This window comes from Harpegnathos saltator, unplaced genomic scaffold (assembly GCF_003227715.2).
Source record: "Harpegnathos saltator strain DR-91 unplaced genomic scaffold, Hsal_v8.6 scaffold587, whole genome shotgun sequence".
Taxonomy (NCBI): Eukaryota; Metazoa; Arthropoda; class Insecta; order Hymenoptera; family Formicidae; genus Harpegnathos; species Harpegnathos saltator.
In genome coordinates, this window is record NW_020230412.1 from 221,022 (window position 1) to 237,764 (window position 16,743).

At 41.8% G+C, this 16,743-nt stretch overlaps 1 protein-coding gene across 4 annotated transcripts in view; it reads left to right on the forward strand.

Moving 5' to 3' along the window:
* The first annotated feature begins 505 nt into the window (after positions 1–505).
* The window catches only part of LOC105192454 (uncharacterized), a 42,218-nt gene continuing 25,980 nt past the window's right edge, over positions 506–16,743 (forward strand). The window contains exons 1-3 of one of the 4 annotated variants that reach the window (XM_019845673.2): positions 506–749; positions 3,577–3,690; positions 14,282–14,383. In XM_019845673.2, the coding sequence (XP_019701232.1) occupies positions 3,601–3,690; positions 14,282–14,383 (192 nt within the window). In that variant the 5' untranslated portion in view covers positions 506–749; positions 3,577–3,600. The remainder of the gene's footprint in view (positions 750–3,576; positions 3,691–14,281; positions 14,384–16,743) is intronic. The other 3 variants (XM_025304039.1, XM_019845671.2, XM_025304040.1) reach the window with 3 other exon arrangements.

The following is a 16,743-nucleotide window of genomic DNA, read 5'->3' on the forward strand; positions in this document are numbered from 1 at the left end:
TGGAAATGAGATAAGAGGAAGATAAAAAGGATTCGATTGAAAATATCCTGTTTGTTGTACGAGATGCTAAAGTGCGAGCCGACAGGATCCGCAGGTGTACACACGACCGCCATTTTTGCACGCCATTATTACGATCATTGTTCATTACTACGCGATTCATATTATTACGTGTCACCGATGCAGATTTGACCTCGAGGTCGCTCGCGCGGAGGAGGAGGAAGCGGAAGGGCTCGCGGGGAAAATTCCGAGGTACATTCCCACAGAAAGGGTTTTCGTGAAAGTCCTCGACACCCAAAATTCGTACCTTGTCATCACGCGAGTGACACGAGCGCATCAGTCGGACTTCGTCGGCGAAGTGTCCGTGGCCAAGTGGACGGGTCGAAATTTATGGATGGTGGTCAATCCCTTCTTCAGGATCTCGTCGCGTCGCGACGGAAAGAGAGGACGAGAGGCCGCGGACATAAGTGTAGCGTGGAGAGGTGGTGTCGAGCCCCTCCTTCTAATAAAAGCCGCTCACTAAGCGCCGCTACACAGACAGTAACAGAAAGCTCCGAAGAGAACGTAGGGGCCGCCGAGAGCTCCTTCAGGGCACTGCGACGACACATACACACACACACACACGTACACGTACACGTATATACATATATATATATATAACTTATTATTTTTCCTCCACGAAAACTTCACCATCGGTTTGATCTGAGCGACGAGAAGAGCAACGAGTGCGACGGATATAATACCTGTGTGTGGTGAGTTCTCCCGAGTACGTCCTGCTACTTTGTAACTCGTCCGTCGCATTTTGTGAATCGCGCCCTGGCTTCTCCTCAGTGTCTCGTGGTTCAATCCGACGACCACGTGGCCGGATAGTGACAAGTGGAACGGACGTTCGCGAGTTTCGCGTGTTCGCGAGCACCGAGAGGACCGGAGAGAGGCGATTTTCCGCATGAACAATTGCTTCTCGACGATCGATCTCGGCCGATTTGACTGAGAGTTTCGGCAATTTCATCTGCGCGCGCCACGCGCTGCGCCGACAGGAAGTCGGCGAAGTGAAAATCTTCTCGAAGCGAGTCTTACCAGAATGACAAGTTTCAGGTGGAAATCGGAACTTGCAATGACCGTCGTGCGAGCTTAATTCACGTACGTGCCTAGAGGAAAGTCCTCTCTCGCGGAGGAAACATCTTCGGGAAAATCTTGATCTTCGCGTTTGACTTTCCTGTCAACTGTTTTTTATTATCTCGATATTTCTTCATGTTGTTCAAACGACCGACGTCAATGTCTCATTTCTGCAGTCTGAATTCGAATTATTCGCATTGAATTGTTTCTTCAAGCAAATCTCTCTCCCAGAACGACAAATTTTTGCTCGCCTGTCAAGGAGATGTAAAACATTTTTGGTAAAAATGTAATATGTTTTACGTTTTTCTTTCTTTTTCACAAAAAAAAATGTAAAATTCTTTTCAAAATTTTCGCTTTTTTGCACATATTTTTCATTTTTGCAGAATGTAATATATTTCGTTTTCCAAAGGAAATGCAAAATTCGCGTCACATTTCTCACAAAAATGTAATAACACATTTCATGTTACATTCTACGTTTTTAAAATATTTACATATTTCACATTTTTCCGAGGAATCAAAAATATTCTTCGGCCGCAGTTGCGAGGTAAAAATCGTGATAATCGCGCGACGATTTCCGGCGAGTTGAAATCGGAAATCGAGTAACGAGGAGATCGATCGACAAGCGACCTCGGAGATACGATGTTGCAATATCGTCCCTGGACAGGAGGACGATGTGCACTGAATCTCTATCACCCTAAGGTCTATTATCGCCATACGCGGTCATCGGCATGCCGAATGCACGCGTAGCGGCTCGCGCACGTGGCATATATATCGGCGAACTTTTTTTTATCACACGCACATCGACGGCATTAATCGGCCAAGAAAGCGGTCACTTTGTTGGCGGCCAATTAAAAGCGCCAAAGAGACGCTCATCATCGAATTTTCCAATCGCTCTTCATCAGCACCGACCACCTGCAAAGTTCGCGCCAAAATTCGTCCGATGCTAGCTCATGCCGAGGACAATGCAGAGCGGATTTCAGCGCGGGGAAAATTCATCCCGTCGGCACGGCTGAACAATCGAAGCGCCACGCGGATGTTTCCGTTAAAATCGCGATTAATTGCGAAGCGTGCGTTATCGCGCCTGCCTTTCCTCCCGCGCTTGAAACATTCTCCACTTTCATTCCGTCGAAAGTGATAGTCTCGAACGGATCCATGCTCGAGAAAGGAGAGTCATTGGGCTTCTCCCTCTCTCTCATTCTCTCCGTCTCTCTCTCTCTCTCTCTCTCTCTCTCTCTCTCTCTTTCTCTCTCTCTCTCTCTCGCTTCGGGCTCCCTCTCTCTTTATCTCTCGCGGGCGCCTCTCCGCGGTCGGCCACCTCTTCATCTCCCGGCGATCGTCTCGCGAGACGATTTCCGGCTCGCACGGCCGACCTGTAGACTGCAGCTTCGTGTGTCAAGGTGCACGCGAGAGAGGCGCCGAACAATACCTGGTGAGCAGCGTCTGGGGACAAATGGGGATCACGGCCGTGAAAAGTCTCTCACTCTCATTTAGTCCCTCATTAGAGAGGCGACGCATTGTCCGGGCATATATTTATTTTCATCAGCTTTTCCCTCTCTTTCTCTCTCTCTCTCTCTCTCTCTCTCTCTCTCTCTCTCTCTCTCTCTCTCTCTCTCTCTCTCTCTTTCTCTTTTTCTCTCTCTCGAGAAGGCTATTCTCCCGGACACAATCCAGGGAACGTTCGTAATGGTTCTCGCGGCATCGCAGCCGCCGCTCAACGCGGTTTCGATGCGAATTCACGAGGAATGTCCACAGGAAGCGACTGCGTTCGACGCGAGAACTCGTTTGCGAGAGCGGCCTAAATTATCGCGCGCATTGTGATGAAAATTCGCGACACCTGGGTACGCGCGAATGCACGTTACACGCAAAGTCCGGCTTGGGAAAGTGACTTTCGAGGAGCGACGTTTTAGCGCTGCCGTTACTCGTTATCATCATCGTTACTATTCGAGAATCGTCGAAACTCCGTCGCTTTTTGGCCGGGTCTTAAACGTCCCTTTTTTCAAGCTTCGCTTCCGCGCACTCCACGCATACGCGTGTAATCTACGGAAAGTTACGATGAAAGTAACGATTGCGTTTTGCCGCAGTTGGCGTTTACCGACGCAAGGAAGAAGTGTATCTTCCACATCTTACGTTTTCCTCAGAGAAATCTGAAATCTAAAACACTTATATTCACAGTATATCTTACCTTTCCTCCAGACACGCGCGATACTTCGCGATTACCGGCGAGCGTTATAATTTGAATAATTTAATTTTAGTCGGCCGATGAAGTTAGAAATGAAACTCGGGGGGAGGGAGAAGCGAGCAGGTTATGCGCCGCGTCGTCGCGCGCTGAAAGAAAGTGCCTGGTGACGGTAACGGTTACAAGTGACGCGTTACTCACTCCCTCCCCCCCTTCCCTCCTGCGGAAGATACACGCGTTCCAAATGTCTACGTAAATATGTAAATGCGCTGTTGTTGTTTTCGCAGAGTCTCGTCCCACTCCCGAGCAAGATGAGGTGCGTTATCCCGGCGCTCGCGGCCGCGCTTTGTCTCGCATTGGTGAGCTCACATCCGCTTCCGGAAGACGGGCTTCGATCGGAGGTAAGCATACACACGCGAGAGGCGCGCATCATCCTCGCGTGCCTTTCTCTTTTAACGCCGCCGTCTCGCGCCGCGTTCTCGCAGACGTCCGATCCGGACGTCCGGAGGAATCAACCTAGTCCGCGCTCCTCCGGCTCCTTCGACTCTACCTGGCCGTTCGCTCCGCTTAGTCGCCTAACACGAATTCTGCACGAACGCCACGCTGCACATTAACCGGCCAAGGCCGAGCTTTTCGCGGCCGCTCCTTCGGGCGCCGAAAATGGCGGCCTGGCCGTCTCATCATCCGCGATCAATCGGCGGCGCGCCGATTAGGCGCCGCTCGGTTTTCGCGGGAAAATTACGCAATGACGATTACGGTGACTTTCACCGTGTCACTGGGTCGTGATATCGGCATTTTTCACCGGCTGAAATCCTATCCACGTTTCTCGCCGGGGAGAGAAAGTCCGATTTGCATTGCGAGAATCGCCGAGGATTCCTCGATAGGCGCGCGGTGCCATGCTCTGAGACACGTGGGAATTACGAGCGGTTATTAATCATCGCGCCGTTATTTTAGATAGATACACACAGACATGGCCGACTGCTCGGCGCGGGGTGATCGCCTCTCGATCGCGAAAGTCGAGTCGCGGCGCGCGAGCCGGCCGATCGGAAAGCATTCGCTCTACCGAATCGATCGATTCGGTGGCCGCGGATGAGGTGTTTCACTTTCGACTTGATTCTATCTACCTGTCGAAGTCTACCTGTTCGTCTTTCTCCTTCTTTTTCTCACTCACAAACGCGGCATAGAGCCAATTCAACAGTCGCGATCGGGCCTTTACGGTAGCACCGCGTTTGCGGTTTATGGCACCGTAAATAAGCGTCTGTTTATCCAACAATGTGATACTTGGAAACGTCGCCGGCTAATCTCAAGTCTCTCTTCGCCTATCGCGTCGGGCAGTATATTTTATTGCTGCAATTTTATTGTTACGCTCTTTAGCCGACACCCTTTAGCGCGGACTGATACAGCGGTTTGCTGCTGATGGGCGAAGTTTTACGCGGAGGTTTTTCATTGAACGAAGCTCGTCCAATTCGTATGAATCAGGCTGATGTGAGAGAAAAGTACGAATTGTTACATAGTTATGTATTGGGAGTGTACGAGTAGAGTCAAATATTCGCGATGATGCCGCTAATTCCAAGTTTCGAAGCGCTGAATTGTTCGAGCTTTTAAGCTCGCTTCAACCTCGAACGTCGAATTACACTCGTATATTAAAATTTCGAGGCTTCGAGTGTATTAAAAATAACATTACCTCTCTAAAATTTACGATATTGCCGTTTTTATCACTTTCTTCTTCTCATCATTTTTCTTATCAGTTTCAGAGCTTGCATATTTCGAATCTTCGAGTAGAGCACGAATATTCGAAATTTTAAAGCGCTGCCCCAACAGAAATTTATTATTGGCTGTAATAAGTTTGCCAGTGATAATAAGTAATTTTATCACTACGAGTAACTTTATTACTTACAAGAGTAATAAGATTACTTATTATCACTGGCCAATTTATTACAGCCGGTAGTAAATTTCTGTAAGGGTGAATTGTTCGAACTTTTAAACTCGCTTCAATCTCGAACGTCGAATTATACTCGTATATTAAAATCTCGAGGCTTCGAGTGTATTAAAAATAACACTATCTCTCTCAAATTTACGATATTGTGGTTCTCATTAGTTTCTACTTCCCTATTAGAGAAATATTACTGACAATGATAAATTGGCCAGTAATGATCATCATCATTAAAGCTCAGTGGTTTTATTGCTTGTACGAGTAATTTAGTAAAATTACGCCGATGGTTTACCACTGGTCAATTTATCACTGTCAGTAACACTTTTCTGCTAAGGCCGTGTATAAACAATATCTTATCTCAGGATACTATTTGTTTATTTATTTATTTTTATTTGCTTACTGCCGAGAATCATCTTTTTGGTTGCAATACATTAAATATAAATACAATCCCTCAACAGGAATTTATTATTGGCTGTAATAAATTGATAAAATAACTAATTGTATTATTATATATAATAAATTAGCCAATGACAATAAGTAATTTTATTACTCATACGAGTAATAAATCAATTCACCTTTACAGAAATTTGTAACTGGCTGTAATAAATTGGCCAGTGATAAATAATTTTATTATTCATATAAGCAATAAAATTATTCGTTTGAATAATAAAATTACTCGTGTAAGTAATAAAATTATTCGTGTAAGTAATAAAATTTACTTATTATCACTGGTCAATTTATTACAGCCAGTAATACATTTCTGTAAGGGTAAAGAAAAGAAGTAAAGAGAAGTAACCAAGAAGAAAATGCAGAAGGTGGAGCAAAGAAGGAAGAAAAGAGATAAGAAAAAGAGATCTAGGCGAGTTACTTAACCTATTACCTGATCGACGATGAAAAAATAAAAGTATCGGCTGCTGCGTTGCCGTCGATCGCGGCGTAAAATGACTTTGAACGTGGTTCGTGGCCAATATCAGAAGACATTTTATCAACAAAAGAGAGACCTCAAAGCAACGGTCTTTGCTTGACTCCCACGACTCTCGCGTTTATTTGGAAACATTCTACTCGCCTTGGAGTGACTTTTCGTGAAAAAGTGCCGGAGCGGGGGCGCAACGTATGGAAAGACCGCCACGTCATTGCGTGACTTGGCCGGCCGCCGTGGCCGCTCGGAAGCTCGCTCTTTCTACGGCCGTAGTCTGAGCTTGGCATTTTTACCGTGTCCCGCTTATAATTACAGCTGCTCACATAACCGAGTTGCTACAGTTCGCGACCGTGTAGCATAATATGAGCGCGAGCGCGCAGCGGAAGAGCGCGGCCGGACGCGCAGAGGACGCCATGACAGTTACATGACAGCGCCGCATGAAGGGAGTTGTTATTCGTACGGAAAGAGCGTTTCGCGCATAATGCCGGGCTGCGTGCGCCCACGTCGAGAGGCCGATGTTTAGGTAATGTCGGCCGTAAAATAAACGGTGTAACCGTCAAAGTATATGGTCCGACGAAAAGCCGGCTCGTCCGACCGGCTCTCGTCTTCGCTCCGACACTTTCACTGGCCGCGAGCACACCGTCCGAACAGTTACCGGACACTTTCTTCGGCCGACAGGCGCCCAATGGAAAGCTGATGCGTACGCGTATCGTAACGTTACGATGTAATCCGCGGAACACGGTGTATAAACAAACAGAGCCGCGCCGGTTAAGCTGCGCGCCGATATCTCGCGCAGAAGATGGACGTAGAACGCGAATTGAAAATGCTGGCTTTATGAGATACGCGAGATCGGAAATAAAATTGCAGAGGCCTAGACGTATCTCGACAAGGTCAAAGAGAGCGCGCGATGAGAGAAATTATCCGTCGAAACGCGAGAGGCGGTCGGGCACGACGAGATATTGAATGATTGTGAGTCGGAAATGTTGCGATATAAGTGATTCATTCATTCGTCTATTTCTGTGATCTCCATTGGGAGGGACAATTTATTCATTGCATATTTGAAATCTCTATCGTTCATCGGAACGTTTATGATTGTTGAATGTCTCATCGCGTCGGATAATTTATTTATATTTGTGATAGATCCATCTTCATCTTTCGTCAAGGTTTCTCACAGGCTTTTGCGATTATATTGTTGATGAGTATTCACGAACGATGGCTGCGGATTCGTTGAAATTGGCTGAAATGCAGAAAGACGGCATCCAGTAAGAAGTCGTGCTGATAATCTGTCTCTCTCTCTCTCTCTCTCTCTCTCTCTCTCTTTCTCGCAAGAAAGAAACAGATTCCTGCAAGACAGAGCAGACTATCAGCGCGATTTCTTACCGGATGCTACCATTCTGCTTTCTGCTTTTCTGCTAAGGTGTAAATCCACCCTAAGGAAGTGACATTGAGAAAGTGAAACCCAACAGACGCGCGATATGCAGCCGACTTATTTATGGTTTGGAGAATAATCCGTTGAGCATCAAGCGATGAGAATCAGTATTGGCTAGCGATTGATTGAAATTTTGATTCACAAAATGATGAAAGTCGACGTCGAGTAAATTGTAATTACACACAATGAGTGCTTCGCTCGGTAACTTTTATCTGATTGATCACACGCTGATTAATAGTTCATCTGTCGATTAACTTACTCATAATTACATACACAGGATGTTTAAAAATAGGGTTCAGGGATTTAAAAGCAGATAGTATTCATAAAATGGAGGAAGAAAATCATATAAACATGGGCCAAAAAATTAATATTGTCAGAGTTATGAGAATTATTAGGTTGTAAAGAAAGTGATTGCCGATTTCACATATAGATGTCGTATTTTTTAGTAACAAGCTTCACTCTAAACCGCAAAATTATTTTAGAAATTGATAACTGACATCTTAAACATTATTTAGAAATAAAAAGTGCGCGAATCGAGTCATTGTTTTGAAGATGAAAATTCCAGAGGAGCATTTTCGCCATATTTTACTTTATTATTTCCGTAAAAGAAAAAACGCATATGAAAAGTTATATGATATATTGTGTGGGGAGGCTGCTTTAAAAGAACGACAGTGTCGAAATTGGTTTGCAAGGTTTCGTTCTGGAGATTTTAAGGTGGAAAATGCATCAGATTCAAAAAGATTCAAAAAGACCAACCAAAATTGATGAAGACAAACTAAAGGCATTGATCGAAGCAAGTCGTCGTTCCACCGCTCGAGAAATCGCAGAGGCATTAAATACGTCATATACAAATGTTGCAATCCATTTAAAAAAATGTGGCTTCATTCAAATACTCGATATTTGGGTGCCACTTGGATTGAAAGAAATTCGTCTCACACACAACATATGGACATCTGCGATTCACTGAAACGTGAGGAAAGCGATCCATTTTGGAAACGCATGATAACCAGCGATAAGAAGTGGATCATCTACCAATCAATAATGTTCAACGAAAACGATCATAGTCGAGGCAAAGTGAACTAGCTCAATCGATGTCGAAAGCAGATATTTATTAAAAAAGGCTATTCTGTCAGTGGTAGGATTGGAAAGGTGTAGTGCTCCATACCATGACAACGCAAAATCATACACAAGTTTAATGACTCGTCAAAAATTATTGGAGGCTTAGTTGAGATGTATTGCCACATCCACCATATTCACCTGATCTTGCACCATCAAATTACCATTTGTTCCGGTCTCTGCAGAATTATTTGAATGGTGTAAACATTGATTCAAATGAAGATACGAAAAATCACTTGGTTCAATTTTTGGCCAATAGGCACAAGACCTCCTATGAATTATGAAGCTGGTTGAAAGATGGTTAAAAGTGTTGGAACAAAATAGTCAATACATAACTGAATAAAGTTTTCACTTTCTGTGAAAAAATCATCTTTCACTTCTTCAAAAAGATCGGCAATCACTTTCTTTACAACCCAATATTTATTTTCATTGAAGTAAGTGACTTACTCGCTTCTGATGTACGGCCATATGTGAAATGCATTCTTGATTAGAATAATACGATGTCATTCTTACCGTATTGTGAAAACTGTGATAACTTTCTGCAACGAGGATATGAGACTAACAATTGCTTAGTGAAGAATGCACATAAATGGGAAGAAAATGTTTGTTTACATCGAGCAAGAGTAAAGGAACTTTTGTGAACGTTTCAATTAGTGAACAAGTAACCTCGTAAAAATAAATTAAGAAATTAATGATATACCTATCGAACTCGAAAAGCTTGAGTGAACCGTTTATTGCGTTATATTTTCTAATTTATAGAGAGATTTCGATATTTATTTGTAATATTTTCTCAGAAATAAGTGTAGTATCATTTAGTAACAAGACAGTTTAGTTCGTTTCTTCTTGATACTTTAGTTAGGAAAGAAAAAAAGAATAAGTGCACAAATCTAATCATTAGACGTCAGTAAATAATTGCCTGAACCGTAGCTATCGGCAACACGATTATAATTATGATTATTCCAGCGTTTTTACTATGATTTTTAATTCTTTTTGAAATTTGATGCGAGTAACTGATAATATATTAGAAGTGTAATTTAATCTAGAGGATCTTTTCAGGGATTCCTTTAAAGCTTTAATACTCTCTTCACCGATAAATGACGTAGACAAATCACATCAGAGAATACAAAAGCGCCAAAAGCGAGTAAGTCGCTTGCTTTAATTAAAGTAAATAATTGTTCATAACTCCGACAATATTAACTTTTCGACCTATGTTTATCAGGACTTTTTTCCTCCATTTTGTGATCACTATCTGCTTTCAAAGTCCTGAAATTTTTTTAAGCACCCTGTACAGCAAATAATTGCTTGAACTGTAGCTATCGGTAACACGATTGTAATTATGATATTCCAGCGTTTTTACTGTGATTTTTAATTCTTTTTAAAATTTGATGCGAGTAATTATTTATTTATCGATTTCTAACGCCGGTGAGAAAATCAATCGAGCGCCGAGAGCGTTGATTAATCATCGCTATGCCAGTTGACCTTTCCTGTCGGCTCTTTCTCTCAATATTACGACTATACGTTGGAGCATTTGTAGAAACCGAATCGCCACGCGAAATAATCCGGCCGAAAGTTGGAAGAGAGCGCCCAGGGGACGAGTGTCGCAGAGATAGCGCTCGCGCGAACGAGGGAAAGTGAACCATAGCACACGAGAGTTGAGCAATGTCCGAATCGGACGGCCGCTCAGCGGCCAATCGCACGGTTCGATTAGTTCGACCGAGACTTTATTCGAAATTAATGGCGAGACCAAGTTGCCGTGTCGCGCGTTAAATCTCGCCGATTCCGCCGAAATAAAACATGCCGGAGTCTTTCTTCCGCGACCTTCACGAGCGGAAATGGACACGTGTGTCATTCGCGCGGAATCATCATGGGTGTTTCATAATTGGTTTAATATATTCAAAGTATAGCCAAAGTTTCGCCTTTCGAATTTCAAGCAGGCGTTCATGAGAATATTACTCATAAGAATATTACTCACATGACATTAGCACCTGCGTCATTATCCCGGAACAATCGAGGTCAGGGTTGACAATCAACCTTTAAAAGCTATCAAAGAAAATCACGTTGAATCACGTGAGAAATTCTCCACTCCAGTACAGCTCTTTTATTTTAGAAATCAAAAAAGTCAAACTGATGCAATTAAATGTTTTGTTATGATTGAATATTAGATGAAAAGCAGAGAAGTTATTGTTCGCAGCCCGACGTTACAAATGTTTTTCAGTAAGACCGAAACAAAATTCGCATGAGGTAAAATTTCGCTCGCAGCAGCCTTCAAGGGTTAACGCCGAATCTCGCGTTATCTCTTGTGATTAAATACGAAGCCGACCGATCGCGACCGTGACGTTTCCTATCGAGCTTCTCTGTTTCTCGATTTCATTTAACTGCCAAAAGACATTGTTGAAGCGTCTTACGGTCAAACAGCTAATGGGACACCCGGCGGAACTGGCTGTTGGCTGCAGTAAGTGGCGCTAAGTTGATTTCTTATCTACTCTAACGTAAAGATCGTTGCAAAACACAATTACCATCTAGCATGAAGATCGTTGCACAGCACAATTACCTTCATACACCTCTCGGCGCGAACTCTGCGGCGAACTTTATCGCGCTTTTCCTATTCGTGCGAGAAGAGAATTATGCGTTTCGGTTCTTCCTGATTTGTCATAGAGACTATTACGCTTTGCGATACTTTAACGCCGCACTTTTAATAACTAAGTGGCGCGATGCACAATTGATTACGTCGAAGAAGCGGGAGAGAAAGGCAGGACGGTGCGATCGAGTATTATTTGACACTTTTCGAAATTGTAGAGGAGTATGAGATTCTTCAGCATATTATCTCGATTTTTATATGTTGAAAAACTTCTTTACGAAGATCACTAATAAGAGCCGACGCAGATTAACGGCCAAGGTTAATTAATTATTGTTGCGGGATAACAAGGTCGGCGGATATTGTGTAATTAATTAATTGCGACCGTCAATTCACCTTGGTTCCTATTAGTCGTTTCTCACTGATTGAGTATCTGGAGAAACCTGATACAAATTCTCACAATTTAGAGTGAATGTCTCAATTAGTGAGCAGGTAACCTCGTAAAAATAAATTATGAAATTAATAATATACCTATCGAGCCTGAGTGACCCGCTTGATGCGTTATATTTTTCTATTTCACAGAGAGATTTCGATATTTATTCGTAACATTTTCTCAGAGATGAGTGCAGTATCATTTAATGAAAGGGCAGTTTAGTTCGTTTCTTCGTTGACAACTTAATTTGGGATGAAAAAAAGAATAACTGCACAGATCTAACAATTAAACGTCAGCAGATAATTGCTTGAACTATAAACATCTGCAACACGGTTATAATTGTGATATTCCAGCGTTTTTACTATGATTTTTAATTTTTTTTTTAATTTTATATAACCGATAATATATATTGTTAGAAGTGTGATTTAGTTTTGTGGGCTTTTTCTCAAAAACTAATTTACTTAAGTAAGATAATGAACGAATATCTCGATCAAAATATTTTCCTTCGTTTTCTATATTCCCATCTTTCTGAAAAGAGATAGATTCCGCGACGATAAGAAGATTCTTCTTTGGAGTTGATCCAATTTTCAATAAATTTTCGCACTTCGAAATGATAATCGGATGGAGTCTAGAGAATATGCAGAGTACGTTAAGACTTCCCATTCTTCTCAGCTCTAATAGCGTTTGTTTCACTGATAATGTAACATGAGATGGAGCATTGTCGTAAAGAAGAATTACTTTGCATCGTTTACTCGCGATTGGTGATCGTTTTTATTCAATATTCGCTTTAATTTGTACAATTGTTGTCGATAATGATCAGCGGTGACAGCTTCATTCGGATTTAACAGTCATAGTACACACCTTCTTGATCCCACCAAATACACAATAATACTTTTTAACTAAAATAATACTTTTAGGTGAATATTGCACCTCGAAATGAATATTGCTGGTTGGCTTGGATCAACCCATAATTTTTTTGTTTGGGATTATCGAAATAGATCCATTTTTCATCCCCACTAACATATTCGATATTCGAAAAAACTCTTCATTTTTTGTCTGGCGATCAACAAAATACAGATGTTTAACCGGTTCGCAATGATATTTTCCGATAATTGCTGTGAAACTCATTTTCCTTGATATTCATGTTTAAAAATCCCTCAGTTAACCAGCAGTAAAGAAATTTTCGAGTAATTTGGAAATATCGGGATTGATATAAAATAATGTTATCGGAATACGGGGTCGGTTCGATGTCGAAGAGTGATTATTAATTAATGCCCTGTGTGCACGTTAAAAATCCTCGAAGACGAGAAAGTTTCTCGATATGTGTAATATGTTTATGACTTGTCGACACCTTCGACTTCCCGGAGAAATGATTATACATAACTGCGCGAATATGTGAATAATAATTAACATTCTGTATGGCTCTCACCAGCTTGAATATTTTTCGTGTTTAAATATTTGCATAATTACGAAGAGGTATGCAGCTACTACGTAACTACTACCGCTCAAAAGTACTGCTCGCTGCAGCAGAATGTTGATATTCGTTGGACATTCAAATTTCACCGAACAAAGTCTCGTCTTGCGCTTTTAAAATCCACGAAATCCTCGAATTCACCGGTGAAAAAGTTTGAGCAACGTTTTCCACTCACGATCAGTAAAGAAACAGCACCTTTGTCGTGAAAACTCAAGTAGGAATTAACTAATTGACTTTGTTTATAAGAGCTAGTAGTCAACTATTATAGGCTAGATTAAATGTTCTAGTTATTATCTTCTATCTTAAAATAGTATAATCTAGATACTACGTCGCTATTAACACTTTAGAGAATTGTGGGCTAGTGAATTAAAATTGAAAGTTTTATTATGTAAAAATTTAAAAACTGCAAGAGTGAGTGTTATTATTGGCTGACAATCAATTATGATTCTTCATCTCATAATTGTAATTTCCTAATTTTTTAATCTGCAATTTAATTTGTCTAATCGTTAGTAAATTTATTTACATAACACTTATTAGGAGAAATAAATTGGCTAACAATTGATTACGATTTTTTAAAAAATGTAATTTCTTAACCTTCAATTTCTTAATATTTCAACTCGCTGTTTTCCAATTTTTTTTATCTAGTCATCGACTATCTTATTTGTACAACGCTCACTGGAAGAAGTGAGTGTTACATCATTTTGTCGAGAAGTTAATGAAGTTACGAGGAAAGTTAAACTACGACTTTTCTCATAAATATACTTTTCCAATTTCCAGTTTCTTTTATCCAGAGCCATCAACTATCTTATTCATACAATATTTATTAGAAGAGGTGGACGTCATCATCTAGCGATTGATTATGATTCTTTTCAGAAATGTAATGTTTTAATTTTCTATTCCTTATTGAACTCGTAATTTCTCAATTTCTTTTCTCTCTATCAGCTATTTTATTTATATAACGCTCACTGGGAAAAGCGAGCGCTGCATTATTAACCAGTAGCGAAGTTTGGACACAAATCAGCTACCTACGTAGCTCGGCGAACACGGTCTTTCGGAATTTCTACTCGGATAGGCATTGTCGTACGGCGGGGCCAATAGGAAACTTTCTTTCAGGCCCTCGATCGGCTGGTGATGGCCGAAGCCGACAGTGAGGCGGCCCTGAGGAGCAAACGGACAATCGGCATCCTACGACAGATCTTCCCGGAGGTCTCGCAGGTGAGCAGACACGTTGTCGGTACGACAACGAACAAAAGAAAAAAAAACAGAAAAATGAAAGAAACGTGACAGAGAAATCCTGCAGAAGACCAGGACTAGACCGACACATGAGTGCGCGCGCGCTTGCCGAGCGGCCTTTCATGAATACAAGGCTGCGCAGAAATGAGCGTTCGCTCGTTTATCGGCTCTCTTGAGTCGACTTACGAGCACTCGCAGCCATCAAGGATCAATGCGACATCCTTGAGAACGCATCCCCGGTTGACCCTCACTCGATGCACCTCTGACACTCACTCGCTTCGTGACCAGGACGTCACCTTCGCGTCGTGATCTTCGAGCGGATCCGCGTGGCAAAGCGCCCCACTGCTGAATACGCGGCCTTTTAACTCGACATTCTTACCGAGAAAGTAACGTATGCGATTTGTGAGTCGACCGCTAATCTGGCTTACGGCTTACCCCCTGTTTGCTCGCTCGCTCGCGTTGCGTATTCGAATCGCATTTTATTTTCGGACCGGGACGAGTTTTCGTTCTTTCGTGGAAAAGAGAGCACGGAAATGATCGCGCGCACGTTTTACCGGTACCATTCTCACGGTTTTGCGGCAAACAGAGCATCGCGAATTTGCGCGTAAGGTCGGAAATTGCATAAGGGCGGATTCGCACCTTGGCAGAAAAACAGAAAACAGAAAGGCAGCATCCGGTCGAAAGCTGCGCTGATAGTGTCTGCTTCTCTCTTGCGAGAGATTTTCTCCCCGTCTTCACTCTCTTGGCTTCTGCCTTCTATTCTTTTGCCAAAGTGCGAATCCGCCCTAACGCCGTCACGTGGTATGCAGAAAAACTACACCGTTTGCGTCATAGAAACGAAATTCAAAATTAAAGTTGTATAAAACGCAAACAAGGGCCGGCGCTTTTCGGCTCCTGTTCTTTTGTTCGTTTGATATAATTTGCTTCATTTGCGGGCACACCTGTCAAATAATCTTTTCAATTTCTATAAATAGAAGCTGAAGGCACGTTAGGACAAGAAAAATGAATACGGAAGAAATTTTTAAATCGCGATTTCTCGCCGAAAATGTATCACCAAAATTATACGTTCCTGATCCGTTTTATTATATTACACTTGACATTGATTTAAAGAAAAGAATCCAGTGTTACGCGCATATTTTCCAAATTTTCTAATTCCTTTATTTATTTAATTATTCACAATTATTATAATATTTCCGTGATTCTCACTAGTATGGTAATTGATTTCTTTATTCGCTAATCGCGCAAATGGGCAAGCGAGTCGGCCAATCGCAGTCGAGAATTTCAACGCGACGATCTTACGTTCTCGATAACTCTCGAATGTAATCGATCAATGCACTTATTGCACTAACTAGGGAGATGTAGTGCGAAGTGATAGACAGAGATTTAAAAATCACGTAACACGACTGTTAGAAGCGCAACGGCGCATGCGAGTCGTTCCCAAACTATATAGGGTGTCCGAAAAAATATGAAACGTATCCACACGGGTCTGTCTCCACATGTTCGATAATCCGTGAGAACATGTAGCAAAGAGTGCGTTCACCGTCTCAACAACCATGAACATGTCTATTTGTATAAAAGTATCGGAAACGCAGAACCCGTTGGCACCAGCTGCAACCTAGTAAACTGCGATATATCGCACAGCTGTCGATCCCAGTCGAAAAGTAGACTTGTTTCGTGGGAAAGATTGTGTATATCGCCGGCGATTAGCAAAGATTGGCGCGAAGAACGGATGGAAAGCCAAATGATGAAGTTGGAATATGGCCTCTCTCGATATAACGTTCAAGTGACACTTCTGTCCATGTGTCTTAACGTATTCCATTATACAGTATGTTTAAAGAAGAGTTCAAGATTTTGAGAGTAGATAATACTCACAAAATGGGGGAAAAGAATTCTAATAAACATAGATCGAAAAATTAATATTGTCGGAGTTGTAAACAATTAGTTCTTTTAATTGAAACGAGTGACCTACTCGCTTCTGGTGCTTTTATATTCTTTGATGTAATTTGTCTATGATATTTATCGATGAGGAGAATACTTCCCCGCGCTTTAAAAGATTCCCTAAAAAAAGTCTCTTCGCTCTTGCTCGCAATGTAAACAAACATCGAATGTAAACATTTATACGCATGCTTCATCAAGCAATTGTTAATTACATATCCTCGTGAACGGTGAACAATTGCAGAGAGCTATTATAAAGTTTTCACAGTAAGGTAAAAATAACATTATATTACTCCAATTAAAAAATGGCAGCAATGCATTTCATGGCACTAGAAGCGAGCAAGTCATTTGCTTTAATTAAAATAAATAATTGTTCATGATTTTAACAACATTAATTTTTTAACTCA